The sequence below is a fragment of the Temnothorax americanus genome, unplaced genomic scaffold (assembly GCF_048541705.1).
Source record: "Temnothorax americanus isolate GAGA-0224 unplaced genomic scaffold, ASM4854170v1 Scaffold64, whole genome shotgun sequence".
NCBI lineage: Eukaryota > Metazoa > Arthropoda > Insecta > Hymenoptera > Formicidae > Temnothorax > Temnothorax americanus.
This window is the reverse complement of record NW_027509786.1, coordinates 698,924-721,713: the sequence shown is the minus strand read 5'-3', so window position 1 is coordinate 721,713 and position 22,790 is coordinate 698,924. Positions and strand designations below refer to the sequence as shown.

General features: G+C 36.1%; 1 protein-coding gene, 1 long non-coding RNA gene and 2 pseudogenes across 4 annotated transcripts; 3 read left to right on the top strand and 1 right to left on the bottom strand.

Moving 5' to 3' along the window:
• The first annotated feature begins 1,988 nt into the window (after positions 1 to 1,988).
• Positions 1,989 to 7,111, top strand: Scsbetaa (Succinyl-coenzyme A synthetase beta subunit, ADP-forming). The gene is made up of 7 exons (XM_077421112.1): positions 1,989 to 2,123; positions 4,258 to 4,517; positions 4,608 to 4,770; positions 4,858 to 5,122; positions 5,205 to 5,509; positions 5,586 to 5,705; positions 5,790 to 7,111. Exons 1-7 carry the CDS (start codon positions 2,058 to 2,060, stop codon positions 5,958 to 5,960), a joined length of 1,350 nt encoding a protein of 449 aa, XP_077277238.1. The 5' UTR covers positions 1,989 to 2,057; the 3' UTR covers positions 5,961 to 7,111.
• Positions 7,112 to 7,622: 511 nt separating this feature from the next.
• On the bottom strand, positions 7,623 to 9,733 carry LOC143905583 (DNA replication licensing factor Mcm6-like; annotated as a pseudogene). Its single transcript, XR_013259242.1, has 5 exons — positions 9,647 to 9,733; positions 9,382 to 9,597; positions 8,058 to 8,397; positions 7,848 to 7,968; positions 7,623 to 7,759 (listed from the first exon to the last, which is right to left on the bottom strand). The product of XR_013259242.1 is annotated as a DNA replication licensing factor Mcm6-like (transcript).
• Positions 9,734 to 10,510: 777 nt separating this feature from the next.
• LOC143905605 (uncharacterized) lies at positions 10,511 to 14,150 on the top strand. Its single transcript, XR_013259247.1, has 3 exons — positions 10,511 to 11,882; positions 12,073 to 12,235; positions 12,315 to 14,150. It is a non-coding gene; the product is annotated as an uncharacterized LOC143905605 (long non-coding RNA).
• Positions 14,151 to 17,740: 3,590 nt separating this feature from the next.
• On the top strand, positions 17,741 to 19,931 carry LOC143905582 (major royal jelly protein 9-like; annotated as a pseudogene). Its single transcript, XR_013259241.1, has 6 exons — positions 17,741 to 17,860; positions 18,126 to 18,303; positions 18,468 to 18,688; positions 18,966 to 19,139; positions 19,318 to 19,544; positions 19,677 to 19,931. The product of XR_013259241.1 is annotated as a major royal jelly protein 9-like (transcript).
• Positions 19,932 to 22,790: the final 2,859 nt, after the last annotated feature.

Sequence of the window (22,790 nt, the reverse complement as noted above, 5' to 3'; positions counted from 1 at the left end):
TTGCCTAACGAGATATCTGTACCACATGGGCCCGATTCTCTAACGAGAAACATATGCGCAAACACTGCTCTAACAGAAAGGCTGCAAACTGATTTGCTCTGTCGCACAGTTTTTAGCCAATAAGCTTGCAGCTTTTCTGTTAGAGCAGAGTTTACGCATACGTTTGTAGATAGAAAATCGGGCCCCATATCTGTCAAAGCTCGTTCTTTGAAACGGCTTCATAGATCGCAAAATCTTTTACAGGAGTAAAGTTTAGGTACTAATGAAGGGTGGGATTGTAAAATAATTAGTAATAATTGAAAAAAATGTAAAAATGTCTAACGCGATATCTGTACTACATATCTTTCAAAGCTCGTTCTTTGAAACGGCTTCATAGATCGCAAAATCCTTTTACAGGAGTAAAGTTTAGGTACTAATGAAGGGTGGGATTGTAAAATAATTAATAATAATTGAAAAAAATGTAAAAATGCCTAACGCGATATCTGTACCACATATCTTTCAAAGCTCGTTCTCTGAAACGGCTCCATAGATCGCAAAATCCTTTTACAGGAGTAAAGTTTAGGTACTAATGAAGGGTGGGATTGTAAAATAATTTGTAATAATTGAAAAAAATGTAAAATTGCCTAACGAGATATCTGTACCACATGGGCCCGATTCTCTAACGAGAAACATATGCGCAAACACTGCTCTAACAGAAAGGCTGCAAACTGATTTGCTCTGTCGCACAGTTTTTAGCCAATAAGCTTGCAGCTTTTCTGTTAGAGCAGAGTTTACGCATACGTTTGTAGATAGAAAATCGGGCCCCATATCTTTCAAAGCTCGTTCTTTGAAACGGCTTCATAGATCGCAAAATCCTTTTACAGGAGTAAAGTTTAGGTACTAATGAAGGGTGGGATTGTAAAATAATTAGTAATAATTGAAAAAAATGTAAAAATGCCTAACGCGATATCTGTACCACATATCTTTCAAAGCTCGTTCTCTGAAACGGCTTCATAGATCGCAAAATCCTTTTACAGGAGTGAAGTTTAGGTACTAATGAAGGGTGGGATTGTAAAATAATTAGTAATAATTGAAAAAAATGTAAAAATGTCTGACGCGATATCTGTACCACATATCTTTCAAAGCTCGTTCTTTGAAACGGCTTCATAGATCGCAAAATCCTTTTACAGGAGTAAAGTTTAGGTACTAATGAAGGGTGGGATTGTAAAATAATTAGTAATAATTGAAAAAAAATGTAAAAATACCTATCGAGATATCTGTATCATATATCTGTCCTGGTTCGATTGCTGTGTAGAAACCAGACAATGTAGCCAACCCCGAAACTGCCCACAGCTGCGTGCGCCATCTCGCCATCTCTCGCAAGATCCGTGAACTACTGCTGTGACATAATTGCTGCTCTGCGTGAATATTTTTGTGAAAAATATACACGATCGTTTCAAAGCTCTCATTTTTATTCCAGGCTTTCAATCTCAATTTCAAAGGTACGTTATTGTTTGTGCACGTCTTCTGAAGGGTGGGAAAGTTTAATTTCGTACATATTACGTATACAACTGTTTATATCAGAAAATAAGGTTTTGAGGTGACAGCATTTTAAAATTTTTTTCAATTATTACTAATTATTTGACAATCCCACCCTTCATTAGTACCTCTACTTTACTCCTGTAAAAGGATTTTGCGATCTGTAAAGCCGTTTCAAAATGAGAGCTTTGAAATGAATTGTCGGTAATTTGGACGGCTTTAGCATCCCCTTAATCCTGCCGAATCGATCGACCACGTTGCCTAGAGACTGCGACCGAGGGTGCAGTTTGCGGATCTCCATATAAGCAGAGCAGCAGAGAGACTCTGGGTCACAGTCGCGCACTCGACTCCGCGAGGCTGCGCGAGTTTCGCGTGCGGCACATGCGGCATGCGGCTCCTCTGCTCTGCGTCATACGCATTTGCGCGTGGGAAACGTCATGTCGCGCTCGAGTCCTCGGGCTCGGGTGGGGGCCACGAGGGACCGAAGCTCGCGCCTGGCAAGTGGCACTTGGCAGTCCACGGCCGTCGCTCGGGCAAAAATGGCTACCATGCTGTCGCGGGCGGTCTCACTCGCGGAGAATCTCGGCCGACTGAGCGGCCCCAAGGTACGTCAAGCCGACGAGTTTTTCCGCGTGCACGTTAATCGCGCTAATTCGACGCGTTCGAACAAACCCGCGGGGTATCCCGAGATTGCTACGGATCGGCTGAGACTGCTGAGAGGAGTGGAGAGAAAGAGAGGGAGAGAGACGGAGCGAAGGTCGCCGATCGCCATGTTGGACAGCTGTAGTCTGCTAAATCGAGCGCCAGGGTCGCGAGCGGTTCGAAAGCGGAGGATCTCCGTCTCGGGAATTTTCCCTCCGGAGAATCGACGTGACGTTACGCAACCGACCGGGGTACCGCCCCCCTCGGGCCTCGCGCGTCATCCCCTCGACGTTCCCGCGTCCGCCCCCGCGTTTCAATAGAATTACCGGCATTACCGCGCCCGCTCGCGCGAAGGGGGACACTTCGACACTTGTCGATAATAAGCGGTCGGTACCGGTCGACGATGACGATCGCGCGACGCGCTTCCTCCGACAATTTTGTTCCCGTCGAACGAGGCGAATGAGACGATGGATTCAATTATTCGAATCGAACGAAAGGACGGTCGACGCTTCCACGCGCTAGCGCGATCGATCGCTTTCTCTCCTCTTCTCGCCGGTATGCAAACTTTATTTTCAGCACAACCTTGAAGGCGCCCCGCGAGCCCCGACGCACGTGCTCCGGTTGTCAAAGTCAGTTACGCGCGATCGGAGCCTTCGATTAAAGAGCCGATTGTACGTTTTTGAAAACCCGACGCGTGACGGAATCGCCCGAGCTTCGTCTCGTTGTTCTGTACGGATTCCCCGATCGGCAAATTCTTTCGCAAATCATGAATTAAAATTCCGTAGGAAACAGGATTTACTTGAGCTTGAGCGTTTAATGGGTTTCTCTGTTTTTGTTTACCTGTGTATTACATTTAATATATCTCGTCAAATAAATTACCTAAAAAATTGGTGGAGTATGTGAATTAATTACATCTTCAGCTTTGGTTCCAGGCCTGTCGATTTAAGACCGAGTATATTGATCGATCGGCACGCGATTCGAAAACATAAAGACAAAATTAATGATAAGATAAGTCAAACGCTCTTGAGCCAAGAAAAACTTAAGAAGAAAGGTAAACGGCCGATAACGAGCATAAATAGGTGTTGGTTAAAGAAAAAGTGCAAATTTATTCACAATAATGTGATAAAATGCATTGTATATGTTTTGACTTGCTAAGTCTTCTTCAGCAGCTGTGATGTAATATGAGAATTGAAATAAAAAGACTTACATGAGATAGAATAAATAAAAAAGATAGTATAATAGAATATAAAAGAAAATTAGTAGTAGAAGCTATAAATAAAATACTTCATTAAACATATAATAAATAAAACTTTATTTATTTATTATTAAGCAGAAGCTCTCTCTCTCTCTCTCTCTCTCTCTCTCTCTCTCTCTCTCTCTCTCTCTCTCTCTCTCTCTCTCCCGCTGGATGATCGAAAAAGTCAATATTTATTTATCCCGTGTTATATACATATCTATAATAATCAGTAATACTGTTCGACAACTAAAAAAGTGCGTGAAAATGAAAAGGTGATTGTTTTCCATAATTTTTTGGGCCTCAAAAATGTCATTCTTTGTTGAACAGTATAATAAATAGCTTTTAACGCAATTAATAGCGAGCGATGTTAATTAATATTTTGCGGACAGCTGTCTGTTGAAAACTCAACTTCAAAATTATGTTTAAACATTTAAACCTATTCGCGTTTGGAGAATCAGGACTAAAAGTGATAATGGAATGTGCCGCTCTGTTACGCAATTCACTTTATTGTGTGTCATTGCCAAAACGCATGTAAAAGCTACATGTGAGACGAGCGTATGCGTATGTTCGTCGCCGTTCGACCTTCGAGCATAGATCTATATTTAACCGTTATATGATTTATAGTGACAAACCAATTTGCATATACTTTAAACCTACTCGTGTTATCTCGTCTTTTTAACGCCGATACGTCGCGTGAGCAACTTTTATCTTTCATTATCCCCGATCAATGTACACAACGTAGACTTTGGCACGCACTTTTATGAATGTAATGACGCTGGTAGAGCTGGGAGTGCCTGATTATAATGTAAACAAATGCGAGAGTTATCACTGAAACCCGTTACGTCACGTCCCTTTTTCAGATATTCACGTGCAAGACCAGCTTGATGAAGCAACCAGTCAGGAATCTGAACGTACACGAACACATTAGCTACAGTTTGCTGAATGAGGCCGGTGTGCCGACACCTAAATTCGGCGTCGCCAAAACACCCGACGAGGCGGCTAAGCTCGCCGCCGACCTGAAGACGAAGGATATCGTTCTGAAGGCCCAGGTCCTCGCCGGCGGCAGAGGAAAGGGACACTTCAAGGGGACGAGCGTCAGCGGGGTGAAGATGTGTGAAACGTAATTACGGCCATTTCGATAAGAATTACTAATGCAACACGACATATTCGAGATGCGTCGTGAAATGTTGCTTATCGCCGTTGCTTGTAGTCCAGAGGAGGCCAAGTCGTTGGCGGGCCAGATGCTTGGCAAATTGCTGATCACGAAACAGACTGGCGAGGGCGGCAGGATATGCAACGCCGTAATGGTCACGCAGCGCATGTTTCCGCGTAAAGAGTACTACCTTGCCGTCATGATGGAAAGAGCCTTTGGTGTAAGTTGACGAAATGCGTGAGCCGTTTGAGACGATATTGCGTGTTAAAAGAGAGATATATTTCTGACGGATGCTTTCCACTTCCAGGGTCCCGTCATAATAGCTTCCAGCCAAGGTGGGGTAAACATCGAGGAAGTCGCGGCTACGAATCCCAGTGCCATCATGTACGAACCTATCGACATCAATAAGGGAATTACGAAGGAACAGGCGGAACGCATAGTAGCGAAGCTCGGCCTGGATAACGTGAAGGATTACATTTCCAATATGATTATAAATCTTTACCAAATGTTTCTCAAGAAGGACGCTCTTCTCTTGGAAGTGAATCCTCTCGCCGAAGATATCAATGGAAATTGCAAGTTTGACTTTTTATCTCTTTTTACAACATTTTGTAAATACTCGGTTTGCGTAAACTTTCTACGTAATTTTTTTTACAGATTTCGCTCTGGATTGCAAGTGCCGGTTTGACGACAACGCCGAGTTCAGGCAAAAGGAGCTCTTTGGTCTAAGAGATTGGACTCAGGAGGATTCTAAGGAAGTCGAAGCCGCGAAATTCGACTTGAATTACATCGCGCTCGACGGTAACATAGGTTGCATGGTGAACGGAGCTGGTTTAGCCATGGCCACCATGGACATCATAAAGTTGCATGGTGGTGAACCAGCTAATTTCCTCGACGTTGGCGGTGGTGCGTCGGCTTCGGCGGTGAAAGAGGCATTTAAAATTATCACTTCTGATCCACGAGTGAGTGCACGAAATCACGATTGGTCCTTGTGTGATTTAACTGAATTTTTACACGTATATTCTTTTTTCCTATCAGGTTCACGCTCTTTTAGTTAATATCTTTGGCGGCATCATGAGGTGTGACGTTATAGCGGAGGGTATTATCGCCGCGACTAAGGAATTAGATTTAAAAATTCCCGTCGTCGTAAGATTGCAGGTACAGTAACCGATGCGCTTTGTTTTGCAAATAATTATAATTATGACCGATTGTACGAAGACATATTTTTTTTGTCCTTTCTAGGGTACTAACGTGGACGAAGCTAAGGCTCTGATCGCAAATGCGGGTTTAAAAATTGTACCAATCGACGATCTCGACGAGGCCGCCCGTGTCGCGGTAAAATTGTCAACCATCGTTAAATTAGCTCAATCCGAAAATCTCAGCGTGAACTTCGAGATACCTGCAATTTCATAGATAGCGAAAAAGAAAATTATAATCGGTAATATATTAAGAATATTTCTACCGAGAATGTGTACTCAATCGTTAAAGGATTTCAGAAACGTCTGAAAGTAATAATTACAGTAATAACTTCGTAATGTATGCATAACGTATTCTCGTCAAAGAGTAACATTTTAATAGATGTTTGACTCTTTGTGTAACTTTACGGACAGAGAAAGAGAAAGAGAGTAAAAGGTAGAATACAGTTTTGAACAAATTTGTTTTACTAAGTAATACGATTGGTGGATATATGGATAAAATATGAAAGACGGACGAGCTATTAACGTATTGTTATATATATTTGCGGTAATTTTTGCTCTCGAACATTTGTAATACACAGAACTGCAAGATTATTCACGGACACGTAATTTATCGCTTGTTTTACCGCAGGGCTCTGTGAGATCCAGTATTAAGAGATTAAGTTATATATTATAATATACCTATATCCAAGCGACCGCTGCGCACGGACATGTGTTCTGGAGAGTGTTCAAAGCCTCCGACAGGGTGCTGTTAAAGACATTATTATCAGTTGTTTCAGACGTCGATATATCAGCTTATAACGCGGTATTAAATTTATGATTTATTATTGTACCGATGCTTCGTAAGTAAACGTACAAATTTATGCGATATTACATAAAATTGTAGTTTTGTCGCTACAAAACTACAACTTTTTTCCCATAACTACGACGCGCATGGATAATCGTGCAGCTTTAAGTGAAAATCGAATATCACCACATCGTACATATTCTATGTCAGGATAATAATAATAAAATTAACAGTGGATTACTGAGTTAACCGCCCAGATTTCGACGGTCATGCGTCTGTAAAACCGTCGATCTTTAACAGTACCTTGTCGATGTCAAAGATAACGAAGCTCATATCCGTTTTTTTAAGACGGAATCTTTCGCAACAGACATTGATGCGGAAAACCGTCGTAAGTAAAAGGCCTGTTCCATGTAACATATGCATGTAGCGATTATATATGTATACATAAATTATTTTGGATAATTTTAGTTTCTGTAAATATGAAATAGCCCTGGTTTTCGACTGCGAGAGGAAAGGACGAAACATGTGATATACGAAATTCTGTATTCGCTCAATAGACAAATTAAACGATTTGGAATCTCCTTGCACGTGTACCTTGTGAGAAACGAGATCAGCATGGCATCAGCATGGACTGCAGTTTAATTTCGTACTCCCGTTCGGCAATTAATTAATTGAGCAGGACCTTGAGGCAAAATTTCTAAATATATAATTCGTTGCCCCTAATCTTTTTCTCATGTGTTAAAAAATTGATAATTCTATCCACGTTAGTGAAATAGAGGTATTACTTTACTCGGTAAATTAATCGCTAAATTAAATTGTAAATTGAATTTTTCAACTTTGACACTTTTTATGAAATAATGCGCTTTCTCTGAAGGTACCTCGATTCTTAAAATTATATATCCATGACATAATTGGGATGAACAACGAGTAAAGGATCCTCCTCTTCTTTGTCTCCTCTATCTTTGCTTTTCAAGCTAGTCGTTGTTAAAGGTATTATAATTTGATCCTAAAAATAAAATTGTGAAATGTACTATTATAAAATGCAAATGTGCCGACTATAAAATATATGAAGATGTTAATACATACATGATACGTCAATCTCTATCGATAAATCTTCTCAATAAAGTTTTTTCGGTCTAATAACTCTTCTTCTGAATCTAGTTGATCTTGTACTTGATCAAGATACCACGCAATTAATTCGGATTTCCGCATGCCACCCTTATTGTCATCTATAAAAATATTAATTTAACAGATAATATATGATACAAAGTTGAGAGTGGTAAGTTATTTCTATTGTCAATGTAGTAATAAAAATACCTTCCGACACGACTTTCCTCGCCTCTCATATAAAGCACTAACATGTTCGACAGATTCTTATATTCCTCAAAGGATAGAGTTAATTTTTTCTTTGACGGTTCTTGCGGTGTTTCGTTAGGCGCTAAACAATCAATAAAAGTAAATATGAAAATAAATGTATATAAAGACAAAAGGTACGTTATATGCAATAAAAGAATTACGTAGACATACGTGTTGAAGGCGGTGCATCATTGTTGCCGTCAGCAACAAATGCTGCCCATGAGCGGAGGTGGCTGGTCATCGAGGTCCATTCCTAAGTTTGCGTCGCGTTCACCACTTCTTCGAGGTCTACATCAGGCTGTTCTACCGTAATTATACTCTTCTGTAACAATCGTTTCCCTTCTTTGACGTGCTTTACTGTCACTTCGTCCATGCATTCTATTTTCACCAATGCTTCGGACAATCTAATCATGCTCTTTAACTGCCTCACAGTGACCCTCCATTTGCCGCTTTCACTACCTGTTCTTTGTCCGAGAGCTGTGTAATTTTCGACTAAAAGCTCAGCAGCTTCCTACAAAAATTTGATAAGATTAATAATGCTGATTTGATATCATTAAATAATTTAATCCAATGTATCTCACCAGACTTAAAATGGGCTTAAACTGTTTAGCAAAATTCATATATCTAATTTTTTTATTTTTTATTTTATTTTTATTACTGAAGCCCAACAGTTTTACAACCAATAACAGGGCTACTATATACAGAGGTGCGCAACATAGTAGAATGACAAAGAATAAAAAATAACAGCGTAAAAATAGAAAGAAAATAAAAATGGAATGCAATTACGTTAAACTGCATATGATGAGTCAAAATAACGTTTCAATGCATTAGAAAAACTGCTGAACGTATCGGCAAACACATATCTAGGCGGACAGAAGACTTCGCACATTCATTCGCGATTATATTAAATCCTTCACTTAAGTAATACATGGGACATGATCGAGTCCAAGCTGAATTGGAGGCACGCGTGTAAAAAGAATTATAAGACCGTGACGAGAGTCTCGGAACTGTAAAATTCAGATCGGAAAGTAACAGGGGTACATTAATATATAAATCCATTAATTAATTTAAAAATAAAAAGTAAAGAATAATATTTACGTCTAATCTAATAATCTTGTTGGTACACGACTTGAATATCGTTCACGTTATCACAATGTAAATCTATGATTCTCTTAGCAATCGCGTTATCGACGATTTTATTACATTCATCCAGCACTCCAAAGAACAAATCAAATCTCGACATAATAGGTGCGGTTAATTGTACATTTTGCTGTAATGATTTTCTTCTGTCATATCATCCACCGATGGGATTTGCTGCCGCTATTATAGATTGAAAGAAAAGAGAAGAGGAATATGCTTCGAACCATTTGTAGCGTCAAGTGGATCGCAGCGAGTTGCTCTCACATCGGCCTAGAAACATATATGTGTACAACTCTAGTACATAAAATTCTCTGTACATTATATAGATGTATAGTGTTATCTGTATATTAAATACCTTAGTTATTGAAATTGTCTGCTGTTCCATAGCTTCGTGAATCGCGACCTGATCTTTCGGATCCATCTTATCGAATTCATCAATGCAGCAGATGCCATGATCCGCGAGCATCAACGCTCCAGCTTCTATGACGAAGTCCGAAGATTCTTCGTCTCGTACAACTGCAGCCGTCAAACCAGCTGCAGTTGACGCCTCTTTCCAGACGTGTAAACCGCTCTAGGCGAGAGGTCGGCTACACATTTAAGAAATTGCGACTTGGCGGTACTCTGGGATCACCGACGATGCAGACACTGATATCTCCTCTCAGCGACGTGTCCTCCTCAGTGGTTTTCGCTACACCGCCAAAGAACATCAGTATGTGACTCCCTTTTTAATTTCATCGTTGCCGTGTATAGCGGGAAACAGACTGGAAACTATTATTTGCGTACAGGTTTTTATCGCGACTCATCTCGGAGATACGATTCCACTCTGCTTCCGTTATTCGTTTTTTCATTGCTTATTGCGAAATTTCTTCCATTGCATCTGTTTCTCCCTTCCTCCCCCCAAACTCTGTAACAATATAAAATAAATAATTTTCTTAAAAAATAGACGCGTATATTTTATCTACTTATGGCACTTAACTATAGTATGAAAATATGTTTTCTTTTATTTTTCTCAGCATAAATTCCATCATAAATAGCGATAATTCTTTCTTATATAAGATACTATAAATTTGAGTTTATAATAATTATAGCCATGATTATCGCTCAGTTTATAAACGCAAGCAATGTTATAAGTACTTTCGGAAAGTTCATGATCGGAGTGGGAAAACTTTTTAACGTTGCTATTCGCAATGAGAAATTTCCGCGACGCGGAAAATGCGAGATCGCGTTTTATTCGTACTATAATGCTGTGTAATTAATTCGAGTAATTGCGAGAGGTTTGGAGAAGTGAAATAAACGCGTTTTCCAATAGGAGTCTCTAGCACAATTGCTCGATGTAACCGACATGAACGTGAATTATAAAAAAGTTAGTATAGATTTATTGAGTTTATTCCAATTGAGATTAATCTCACTGTTGTTACAATATATAGAAATTACAATCAGAATGATGTTACGATGACATACATTCTGCTGCGTGTTAGAATAGATATTATGGTTAGATATGGTTTGATAAAACAATTCGATATAACAATAAAATTAATGGTACACGGCTTGATATAATACTCATTAAATAATTTGATACAATTTTTCATGCAACAGAATTGAATAGCTAAGATTGCCTTAAACGTTTCAAAAATTATGTAAAATTGTCGCGACCTAAAAAGTCCTGCAACTTGAAGTCACAACGCGTAAACGGTGGAAAAATTTGCCAGTTAGCAAATTTATTGTTATATATATCAATTTGTTGCGACAACACTAACCGGGTTACATTCGCACAATCCATACGCACTCTAAAAAAATCATGATTAAGCATTTCGGCAAGCAAATGCATTATGTTATAAAATTCGAAGTAAAACATTGAAACATTTCGAAATCTACTTTGTCAACGATGAAAACAGAGAAAGTGGATCGAGACCATATTCAAGAACTCCCTATCAGTACGAGAACTTGTGAGATTCCGGCAACACTGTAACTGTACCTGAAGACTGCAACTAATTTTGAAATAAGTCCTTTTATCAGTAAACATTGAGTGAACGAACATTCGTGCAAAATTTTATGAGAGATTAGGCGGAATTCTTTTCTAAGTGGAATCCTATACGAAAACAATGATATACAGATGTAATTTCTTTTTTTCTAAAAAGAACGTCTTTCATATAGAAATCTTATAATGATAATCGGCGATCTATATAGACTATGCAAACGCGTAGTCGTGTGAAGCGATGAGTTTTGCGTATTTGTCTACTTTTAGTTAACGAAATCTTGTTTTTATATTATGCGAGACAATTACCGCGATTGCACGATCTCACCTGATTTCGTAAAATTTACTTTATGCAGTCTACTTTGTATTTAATCACGTTACAACTTCAATGCTTTGTTTACGATATAATCATGTATCAAGAATTTTATCGTGTTTCTTTGTTCTGTCGCGGTATAGCGCAAAACAATGAATTTATTCGACTTTTGAACATTTACCTTCTACAATCTCGTTAAAATACGCGGTAATTAAATTAACTTTCCTGCTAGGAAAATGTTGCGCGGCCGAGAAAATTCAAGCTTATTCTACTTTTGTGGATATTCTAATGCAGAATATTAAGAGAAATTAACTGACATGTGAGACATTCTTCTGTCTCATCTCATTCAAGAACTCCGGAAACGTATTTTTAATTAATATCGATATTTTTAGAAGACAGGAAAGTTTTTTCTGTCGGTGGCGGAACGGTGTTTAACACCCGCGGATCGAAATCGCCGCCAGAATAATAGGCTCGTTGTAGCCTTTTCAGTTGATGAGCACGTCCCGATCGTCTGGATCGCACCATTGATGAAAAAATGTACCTACCTTGGTAACTTGCTGACCTCCGAGTACGTTATATAAGTATATAGTGACTGGTTCAACTTCCTTCCTCCATCAATCGCATGCAAGCGTGTGTGTGTGCGTGTGTTCTTGCGAGTACGCGTGTGTGTAAGGACCCTTACGGTAACGTGCAGGCAGTCGTAATTAATATATATATATATATATATTTTCGCTGATTTAGATTAATATATGTTATAGGAACAAAGAAGGAACAGAGAAATTTAGAGAACGCCCTGAGAGAGGCGCGCATTGACGGAAGGATCGGTTGAGAACGCCCTGAGGGAGGCGCGCATTGACGGAAGGATCGGTTGAGAACGCCCTGAGGGAGGCGCGCATCAACGGGTATCCGGTAGAAATCGGTGTAAGATAAAAGAAGGATAAATCTTTATGTCTGGTAGAATGAGTATTTATTAATGCTGATGGCGTTTCGTTTATTACAGAGTATCCGGCAGCACGACGCGTGAGAAGGCACCACGATCTGTACACTCTCGCGGCTATGTCCCTCGAGCTCGCAAGGCTCTCGCGGCTAAGTCCCTTCGGACGACAACGCTCTCGCGACTAAGTCCCTTCTCGACTCGCGGTGCTCTCGAAATCGAAAATGAAACTGAGAGAATCTGAGGGAATCTACTTGGCCCGTCTTGCAGGGCCCGTATTTATATTACCCGGTCGGTGGCGTCCGGGGTAAAGGGAATATTGTAATCACGCGAGTACGTGAATTTATCACGTGAAACTCTCTGTACACCGTGTTATTGATCGAGAGCGTCGCGCGTCGGTCCAGACTACGAATCGATTGATCGATGACGAATTTATCTAATTATGCGAATATTATTTCCACGTTCCTTTATATTGTTGCGGTTATATTTTACACTGTTGCTTTAAATAATCTGTAATAAATTTTAAGAACAATACTGATAATACTTAACACTATTATTAACAGGCGATTTACTTAAACCTACGAATTATAATAATATCAATACTGTCATGAGTCGTAAATTATATATACATTTATTCATGTGTAACATTGAACGGTGACAATATTAATATTATTATTCGTGCATCTACTAATTCCTATTTCTACGCAAAATACAGTATCTATACGTGCAACCTACTCTAAGCGTAATTTTACAGCAGTATCAGTGTTGCAAGCAATATGTATGTCGTGTCGTTTACATGCGGCCTTGAGATTTTTCGCGGTTCGTTACACCAGCAATATCCCCTGCCCAACCGGATATAACAACTCGCTCCCTGCTAATGAAAATAATGACAGAGTAAACGCGCTAGACTTTCGAGACTAGATGTTAGTCAGCCTCCTAGTACATAGAGTCACACTTTAGAAAAGAATTTAGCCTAATCTCTCATAAAATTTTGCACGAATGTTCGTTCACTCAATGTTCACTGATAAAAGAACTTACTTTTGTATATTTCTCTGCATGGATATTCAAACAAGATATTAGAAAAAACTGCAAAATGTAAAAATTTAAGTACATAATTTTAAAATAGTTATATATCTAGACCATAGTCTTTTTTAAGATATAATAAAATTAATTTAATTATTTTTTTTAATAACATCGTCACAGTAAATAACAGTAAATAAACTAATGAATCCAGTAATCAATAAACGTTTTAATTTCCGTTTTGTTTTGATTTCAGTAGACCTCATCCGATCACTCTCTCTCTCTCTCTCTCTCTCTTTTTCTGCTGCTCTCTGGCAAAATAATATACGAATAAAAAAAATATTTTTTATCCAATTGTGTGTAACTTGTCTGTGTGATGATCGTGTGCGCAACAGCAAAGGGAAACATTATCGCGGAATAAATGGTGCAAAACGCGCTGACAATGTGTCGACCGTTTACCTACAGAAGCGCGTCATCCATGCGAATAGATTTTGCCGATCGATGTAATCTATTCCAACCAGCTATCGGGTTAGCGTAAAATTCGCACGATGATTCTCCCTCTCCCGCACCCCCTCACTCGGTTCTTTTGCTCGCAACCCTCCGTTCTCTCTTTCGTCTTTCTACCCTTTAACGGGGATCCACCGCTGCCGATCGAGGTCAGACACTTGGATTTCACACGATTTATAATGCAGCCCTTTTGAATAGGATGGAATACGAAAGAGAGCACGAACTAGAAATACGATCATCATATACGCGAATTCGTTGCGAATATCCTCGCACGCACCATAAAAACCTTCGAAATCAAACAAAACACTAACGCTTACGATTACTTATAATCCTCGATTAATTATCAATTTAAATAAACTAGTGTCTTATATAAAAAATATTAATATACTATTTCAAGCAAGTATAATATACAATCCTTTCTAAAAAAAAGGCATGTTAAATCGATACGCATCTCTCGAAGTCTTGTCGAAAGTCTCGAATTGCTTTGTTGGCTCTTTTCCGCGATATGCTGATTGATTCTGTTGCTGCGCCAACTTCGTGAGCGGCTGTCATAACATATTTAGGACAGTTGTGTGTAATATTAAAGCTAAATAGCGCGCGCGAAGCGCGCGTCTGTAACGTCTAGTATGTATAAAATTTAGTAAAAATATTTAAGATTACTTCGTACTTTACAAATTATCAATTCATGTGCGTGTAAGAAACAAAAAGCAATTCTCCAGAAAGCCATTCTTACACCAAACAAAACAAATAAGTAGAAAATAATTATAAAATGGCTCTTTTTCAATTTGTAGTTTTCAAAATTAGTAAAATTTAATATCTACGATTTTTCTCAAGTTTCCTTATTTAATCTTATTAAAAATCTTGTTTCTTATTATAGATATTAAAAAATAAATATTTTTAATATTAGAAAAATGTAACAAGTTTCATTTTTTAATACCTAATTCTCTTTCATATATGCAATTCGTCATATCAAGAATGAGATATTCCACTTATTATCATGATAAACGCCATTACAATTTCTTCAAGATGTAAACCATTACAAGCAATTTTAATAAGATTACATTATAAGCAATTTCAACAAGAAAATACTCGGCAAGTTTCAAAACGTTGGACGGTTTAGAACGAGAACGTGTTTACCCCAGTATACTAACCCTATAACAACCCCCGATAATGCCTCGACCGGAGCCGACCGCAACAGCAGACGTCGAGTTTGGCATTACAGGGTCTAAATCCTGTCAAACCAATCACGGCCCGGCCCGCGGTTATGAGATGTCCTTCAATCACTTTTAGTCCAGTCACTATGTACATTTAAAAAAGACATAATTCTGGCCCAGGATTTTTCGTTGTGGAGGAAATTAAGGGCCAAAGATAAGCTTAATCCCTAGTTTTCGACATTTGTTTCCCGCTTGCTTTTTTGACGGGGGTAAAAGATGTGAAAAATGGTTTTTTCCGCGATAATTCGGTTTCTAATAAAGTTACAAGGTCGAATCGGAGCTCATTTTAAAGTTTTTTTTACGCTCTACAAATTATGTCGTATGACATTTTACGTATGATCGATTGTTTTCGAGACATCGAACGAGAAAGGGAAATAAAAAAGTATGAGAGATATTTAGTTTTTTCTTTTTACTCATTATTGTCGTCCAAAATTGCAAAATGCTTCAAATGAAACTTGTAGAGCGTAAAAAACCTACAATTTTTATTTGTTATTCATTTCATTTCGTTGAAAATTACGCCTTGTAGAGCGCCTCAAAGTGGAGAGTCGTCGCCATCGCGTCAGCGATAAAGTATTTCTTTCTTATAAACTTACTTCACAAATATTGTCACTTAGATATAAAACTGCACGCTTTCATGTATTCTTCAATGAAACGGTAAGTGTAATTAAGAAAACTTGACGGTTTCAAAATAGCTACAATAATTTCAGGCTTTGCAAGATTTATTTGCAACTTTGAGGCGTAGTGCGATATGGAATTTTCAACGAAATTAAAGTAATAAATAAAAACATTTACGAATTTTATTTCTGTGCAAGTTTTATTTGAAGCGTTTATACAGATTCGTGTGCGAAAAACGATAAAATAGAAAAAAACGAACAAAATGCTCAATTTTTCCTTTTCTCTTTCGATATCTCGAAAACTATCGATCGTACGCCAAAATATCACTGAACGTAACTTGTAGAGCGGGAAAAATCCTATAAAAAACACCTATTATGTTACTTATTTGCGTCAATGAAGTCGGAAATCTTAGCGAAAGCGTTCGGTGCCCGCGTATCGACGTAACCAACGCGCCGCTAACGCGGATGACGACGACTTTCCACTTTGAGGCGTTCTACAAGGCGTAATTTTCAACGAAATAAAATAAATAACAATAAAAATTGTAGGTTTTTTTACGCTCTACAAGTTTTATTTGAAGCTTTTTTTCAGGTTCGGTAGACAATAATGAGTAAAAAGAATAAAGTAAATATATATCTCTCATACTTTAGTTATTTCCCTTTCTCGTTCGATGTCTCGAAAACAATCGATCATACGTAAAAATGTCATACGACATAATTTGTAGAGCGTAAAAAAAGCTTTAAAATGAGCTCCGATTCGACCTTGTAACTTTATTAGAAACCGAGTTATCGCGGAAAAACCATTTTTTCACATTTTTTACTCCCGTAAAAAAAGCAAGCGGGAAACAGAGGTCGAAAACTTGAGATTAAGCTTTTCTTGAGCCCCCCAACACCCCCCAAAAGAAAAATCCTGGGTCAGAATTATGTCTTTTATAATCCGTTTTTTTGTACATAGTGACTGGACTATTACCTACCGATCCTCATCCATCGCCGGTACCCGCATTTTCCCCTAAATTGCCCCCGTCGTTTGCGTTTGATATGTACTTGTATAGTGCTGTAATTTACTGAAAGAAGGCACTTACAAGTAAACCAGTAATAGACTTGACAGGGAAATATCTATGATAATTTAACTTTTTGCTTTATTGCGATAGATTTCCCAGGAGAAAAATATTTAATATTAAAATAACGTTAATTTTTTAGGCATATTATACGTCTATAAATGTACGCCTACAGGTGTATGTTTTGGTAGAATTCCATTAATTTTCACGACATAATACGAATATCATGTGAAAATTAATGGAATTAATACAGAGTAGTTTTAAAAGATCTCACATGCAATTAAATGCCTTTAAAAACATGTAATTATTACACTTATCGCACAAATCTATTGATTACAACAGGCGACACTGCATGACACTCTCATTTTTTGACAAGTCGCGTTCGCACGCATGCGTCCGGCGATCGGGACTACTGATACTTTTAATCTTTAATATACCGGACACTTAAAAATATCGTTTTAATTGTTAAATTGTTATTTTTAGGATGAATTTCGTCAAAACGAGTTTCTAACTAATTTTAAAAATTAGATAATTGATTATTTATTTATATATATAATTAAATATTCAACTTTCATACTATTAGCTACATGCTTATACGCTTAACGAATCTGTTAACGATTGGCCGTCATTTTGACAGACACGTGCTCTCATTTAATCAGTTTTTTTAAATACAAAATTTTTTAATTAAGTTTATTTCTTTTTCCCCAATTAATTGTTAAATATTAAAGTTTTTTTACAATAATTATTATTTTTATTTTTAATTGTTTAAATAAATAGTAAGTATTTTTCTCCAATGTGGTCGGACACTGGGACGTTTACCTTATCATAAATTACATAATGTGCATGGTGTTTTGAAAGTATTTTTGTACATAATTCGTTGAAAACAATTATAAATGCTAAGCGCTCGTCGTCGCACTCGTATTTACGATATGTATGTCTATTGTCTATCGATATAGTTCAGTTTTGTTATTTTGTTGTCTGGTTTAGCTATCCGCTGCGGTAAAAAATGAAGTATTCTTTGTTTGCCTTTACTAATTCTGGTGATGGCCATTATGAGCCGTGAAAATGTCGAAGTGAAATAATACGAATGGAAATATGCTGCTTATGCGTGGCAAAGTCAAGAGCAAATGGAAGTCGCGGTATAGCTTCTGGAAATTACAACCCTAAAAAGTGCTTATTATACGATGCATCCAAAGCAGACGGTAGGTTGATGGCAGGCTATTCAAAGAAGTACTGATTTTATACAGAAATATGAATACTTCTATTATGTTAAACGACAGTTTATGGTTATAGCATTGAACTACTTTCTATAATCACATTATGATCTGTATACATATACACTTGATTATACATGTATACTTCAATATTGCTAATGTAATAAATAGCATTATTACGTCTGTGAAATTCGCGAAATAAATATATCTTTTAATAACGCGCAAGTTCCGTTTAGAAACAAAATTCTTATAGATGGTAGAATATTCATTACTATACCGAGAGAAATGGGCCCTGGTTCATCTGCTACTTTGGCAACAGTAACTGATGTAATGGAAACAGGAGGTCCACTTTTAAGTCCATATCCAAATTGGAGTTGGCATACTAGTATAGGTGTATGTGCGATGGTATTGTAAATGTTCATCGAACGCATGTAAGTATTAATATCTTTCGTCCCAACGGTTTTTGCAACTTACAGTTAGATATTGTTTTTTAAATGATCAACAATTTATTATGTGTTACACCTATATGCACTGTAGTCAGCCTGCACAATATGTGGCAATATGTAAAGTAGTATAATTTTTATTTTCCCCTCAGATTCGATGCAATCATTTTTTTGTTCTGGATAACGGCAAAATTGGACTCGATCAAATTTGTGATCCAAAATTATTGATTTTCAATTTAGAAGATGATACGTTAATTAAAACTATTCACATTCCAATTGAGCTCGCCACTAATCAAACGGGTTTTGGATTATTATGGTAACGCCTTTAGTTTATGTTCCCGGAAACTGCACGCGATTCTTGGATGAAATGATTGTTAGTATGTCCTCTCTTTTAATCACAGTAGCACACGGAAAAAACAGTAATGTTGTATTAACTGCATTAGGTAACAGCAGTCTAATTGAAAATAATTTTGTCAATTTAATAACACAATATTAATGAAATAAATGTCATGCTTTTGTTTTAATTAAATGTTATTTGTCTAATACTGTTATTAAATCAAATTATTAGCTGTTAATACATCATTTTTTCCGTATACATATTTGCTTATACAAATATTATTTAGTTATATTCAATACACATATAAATACAGGTATTTATAGCTGACATGCAAGGTTCCGGTTTAGTGGTGTATGACGCATCTACAAAGCGTATGTGCAGAGTCGAATCTGATTACATGAAACCGACTTGTACTTTTGTTTCCGTAGCAAATGAAAATTTTACTTATGTGGGCGGTATCTCTAGTGTGACAATCATTTACACGATGGCAAGTACTTTTTAATATAAAGAATATTGCTTTAATTTTAATATTTAACACATACTGTCATGTATATTTATGTTATGCGCGCTGATAACATAATCCATGAAACATAAAAAATTTTCTTGCAAATAATCAATAGCATTATTTTATGTGATTTTTATATTTTTTTAAATAAATATTTTAGACTTATATTATGCTGCTGTATCGGGAAAGGAAATCTATAAGATAAAAATGAAAACGTTATTAGAATGTCCAAATAAAGAACATCAGGCTAATAAACAAAGTAAAGTCGTGATTAAATTATCAAGCCTATCAGGACAGATAGCATCAACGAGACATGCAATACTTTATAGCGATTCTTTGACTATGTCTATTTTCACGAACGTTTGTACGAAATCCAATAAGAACACGGTAAGATATCTGAATGCACTTATTCTTTACGTATTAATCGATAATAAATTATTTAAAATTTCATTAACGATTGTCACATCTAATAGTTGTTACTACGATTTTATTGCTGTTAAATAAAACATTAATTTTAAGGTGGTACTCGCACAAGACTTCGAAAAATTGCAAACTGTATGTTCGCTGAAAGTTTCATATTTTTTCAATGAGGTAACGGGTCTATCAAATAGATTTCAGCGTCACGTTCTTGGTGTACCATGGATATATATGAAATAAATTTCCGCTATTTCACAATGAATTTATCAGAAGTACAGAATGAAATTTTCAAAAGTGCAAAAAGAGATATGATTTCTCCAACCACTACTAACGATAACTTTTGGGTATCATGGTTACTTAACGTATTGAACGAATATTTTCACATATGTATGATTTAAATTTACATATACAATATGTATTATATATGTATAAGTCTTACACACATAATGCTACTATAAACAATTAATCTGTTTCGTTTTAATTTAATTTTAAGAAAATTTGAAAATTTCTGAATTATATCAATAATATCGGAGAACGTTGAAAAATTGCGCAATGTTAGAAATTAGAAATAAATATCGATAATTACATGTAGAAAACACACATTTAACATAATTTTTGGTATTTTTCTCATTTCAAGTTAAACATTTGTAAGTTTAATTTCATATATGAGCTGTGTAAAATATGATCAGTACAAAATCACTTTTTTCAAAAAAGGTAAAAAAAGGCGCCAAGTACACGCAATGTATTTTGTAAATTCAAAAATCCAATCTAAATGATAGCTTTATTTCTTCTTCACAAAATTATATTATCTAACTTAACTCAAAGTGACATATGTATTTCAAAAAAAGATGTGAATCTTTAATTTCTCCTTCACAAAATTATATTATGGAGGGATGATTCGATTACGAAAAAAAATTAATGTACCTACTTTATAATTTTAAGAAATTTAAATTTATTTTTATAAAAGTGCAATCATGTATAAAGGTTAAGAATTATGTAAAGCATTACATTCTGTTGTATCAAACTGTATAAAATGTGATTGTATAAAAAAATGTACCTATATGTCTAATTTGTGTAATCTGGGTTACACGAAATCGAAACGCGTATACATATAACACAAATTTTTCTAAATTAAAATGTTATTAAATATTTTTTTTTAATTTCTTATTTTATCCTTTTTTAATAGCGAAATTATTGCCATTTTTTTTATAACGTATAATAAGAATTTTTTATTTAAATAAAAATACAAAGATTTCAGGCTGAGCTCGTGATCGACTATTAACTTTCTACTCGTAAAATTTGACATCTGCGTTTTACTGAGTCGCGAATGTATTTGAGAAAATAGTTCTAATTCAGGAGTTATATCCTCAGAAGCATTATTATATCGTCAGCTACAAGTAAAAAAAGTCGGGAAATTGCTTGTTCCTAAATTTTTACCGCGGAAAGAAATTTAAAAAATTAATTTAGTTCTAAATTAATTTCTTAAATTTCTTTCCGCGGTAAATATTTGTGAAAGGCTACACGAACACCGCGTTTTTTCCACGTTCGTGATCGCGATTGCTGCCTCGGCGATGAGCCTTATCGCTGTCCCTCACGTCAGGTGAACGCTAGCGATCCGAAAGCGTGGTTTGTAGCGGCGTAAAGTGAAAATGATCTTTATCGTGATGAGTAATTTCTTGTCGGTTTTCGTGAGCTCTGTCCGCGACGTCTAATTCGGCATCTCGTTGAAAGTTGGAGGCTATACCGTTGCAGAGACAAAATTAATCCCAGGTTTTCTTAGCTGTTTCCGGAAGCAGTGATTTTGGCAGTGAGTCTATAACGACTACCACATGTTTAATAATCGCTGAATTAATTATTATATTCTAGAGAAGATTTTATTCTTCTCATTAAATGTTTTCCCATTAATGTAGTATATTAATATTAATATTATTTTTATATTAATGAAACTTGTTAATAGTAAAATGTGCATGGATATAACGATAAATTTATAGTATTTATACTATTTAAAAAATAAATTCAAATCAAGAAGCAGTTTGCATGCTCTTGTCGATATATATTCGAATCATGTTTAAGAAAATATAGTTACAAACGTGTTTTTTTTTCTTTAATTTTTGGTCTCTTTTTAGAGACCATTTCCAGATACGTAAATCGGAGAGGAAAGCGTTATACTAAACATTTACCAAATTATATTATAGGACATCACAATTAGGTATTACAAGTATCAAGTATCGTGGATCAATTTATTGGCAAATATTCGACGCAATTTGTTTTATTCGATCATTGGCTCAACCTGAAGTTTTGACTGTACTTCCGCAACGGAATTTACCAAAATTTTTTTTTCCAAAATATTGTCAAACATGCCATTATTGGAAATATTCTTTTCTATGATTGAAGAGGAGTAATTGCAAATTTTATTAATAAATTTCTCAGTCGCGGTTGCTCGCACTACATAAAGTTTTGCGAGCTACGTATAGTTTTAAATTTATAACTGATGATAAATATTGTTTAATTAGATTATGCTTATAATACATTGTTGAGTTATATTCTATTGCTATAAAATACAGACGATGTGTCAGTATACGCATTTCTAACGTTTTTGTGTAATCCGGAATTAATAAGATATATATCTTATATGTAACACAATTTTTTCTTATACTGTGTAGGCAATTATATATTATTTTATTATGTATTATTATATGTATTAAGTTTTGGCATAGACTGAATTGTGTAAATTTGTATAAATTGTATTAAAAAAGTGTGTGTGCAAAAAAATAACAAAAAAGTATGAAGCTTATATATCCAAGAAAATGAAGACCGCTAATTGGAATCGGCGGGGGTGGTGGAGGACCTCTACAAGTTGGCCCATTTTTATCGGACAAAATTTTAGCTGAAATTAAAAGTGTAACTTAATTTTATTTAAAAAATCTAGGCCGAGTTTTTAGCCAAAGTACATTCAATTGCAACGATGTCCGGTAAAAACGGGTCCTCTTTTATAAGTATAAAGTTTATAAAATACACATTAATATAATTAATAATATTAATATAAGTTGATAATATATATATAATATAAAATAATATATATGTATATGATTTTAAAATAATGAGAGAGATGCCCCCGGAAAAAAGGGAGGCGTCTCATTATTTTCAGCCTTTGGATTATTATTTGTCGAAGAAATAAGAGAAAGCAAACTCAAGAAGAAGAAAATAAAAAAATGT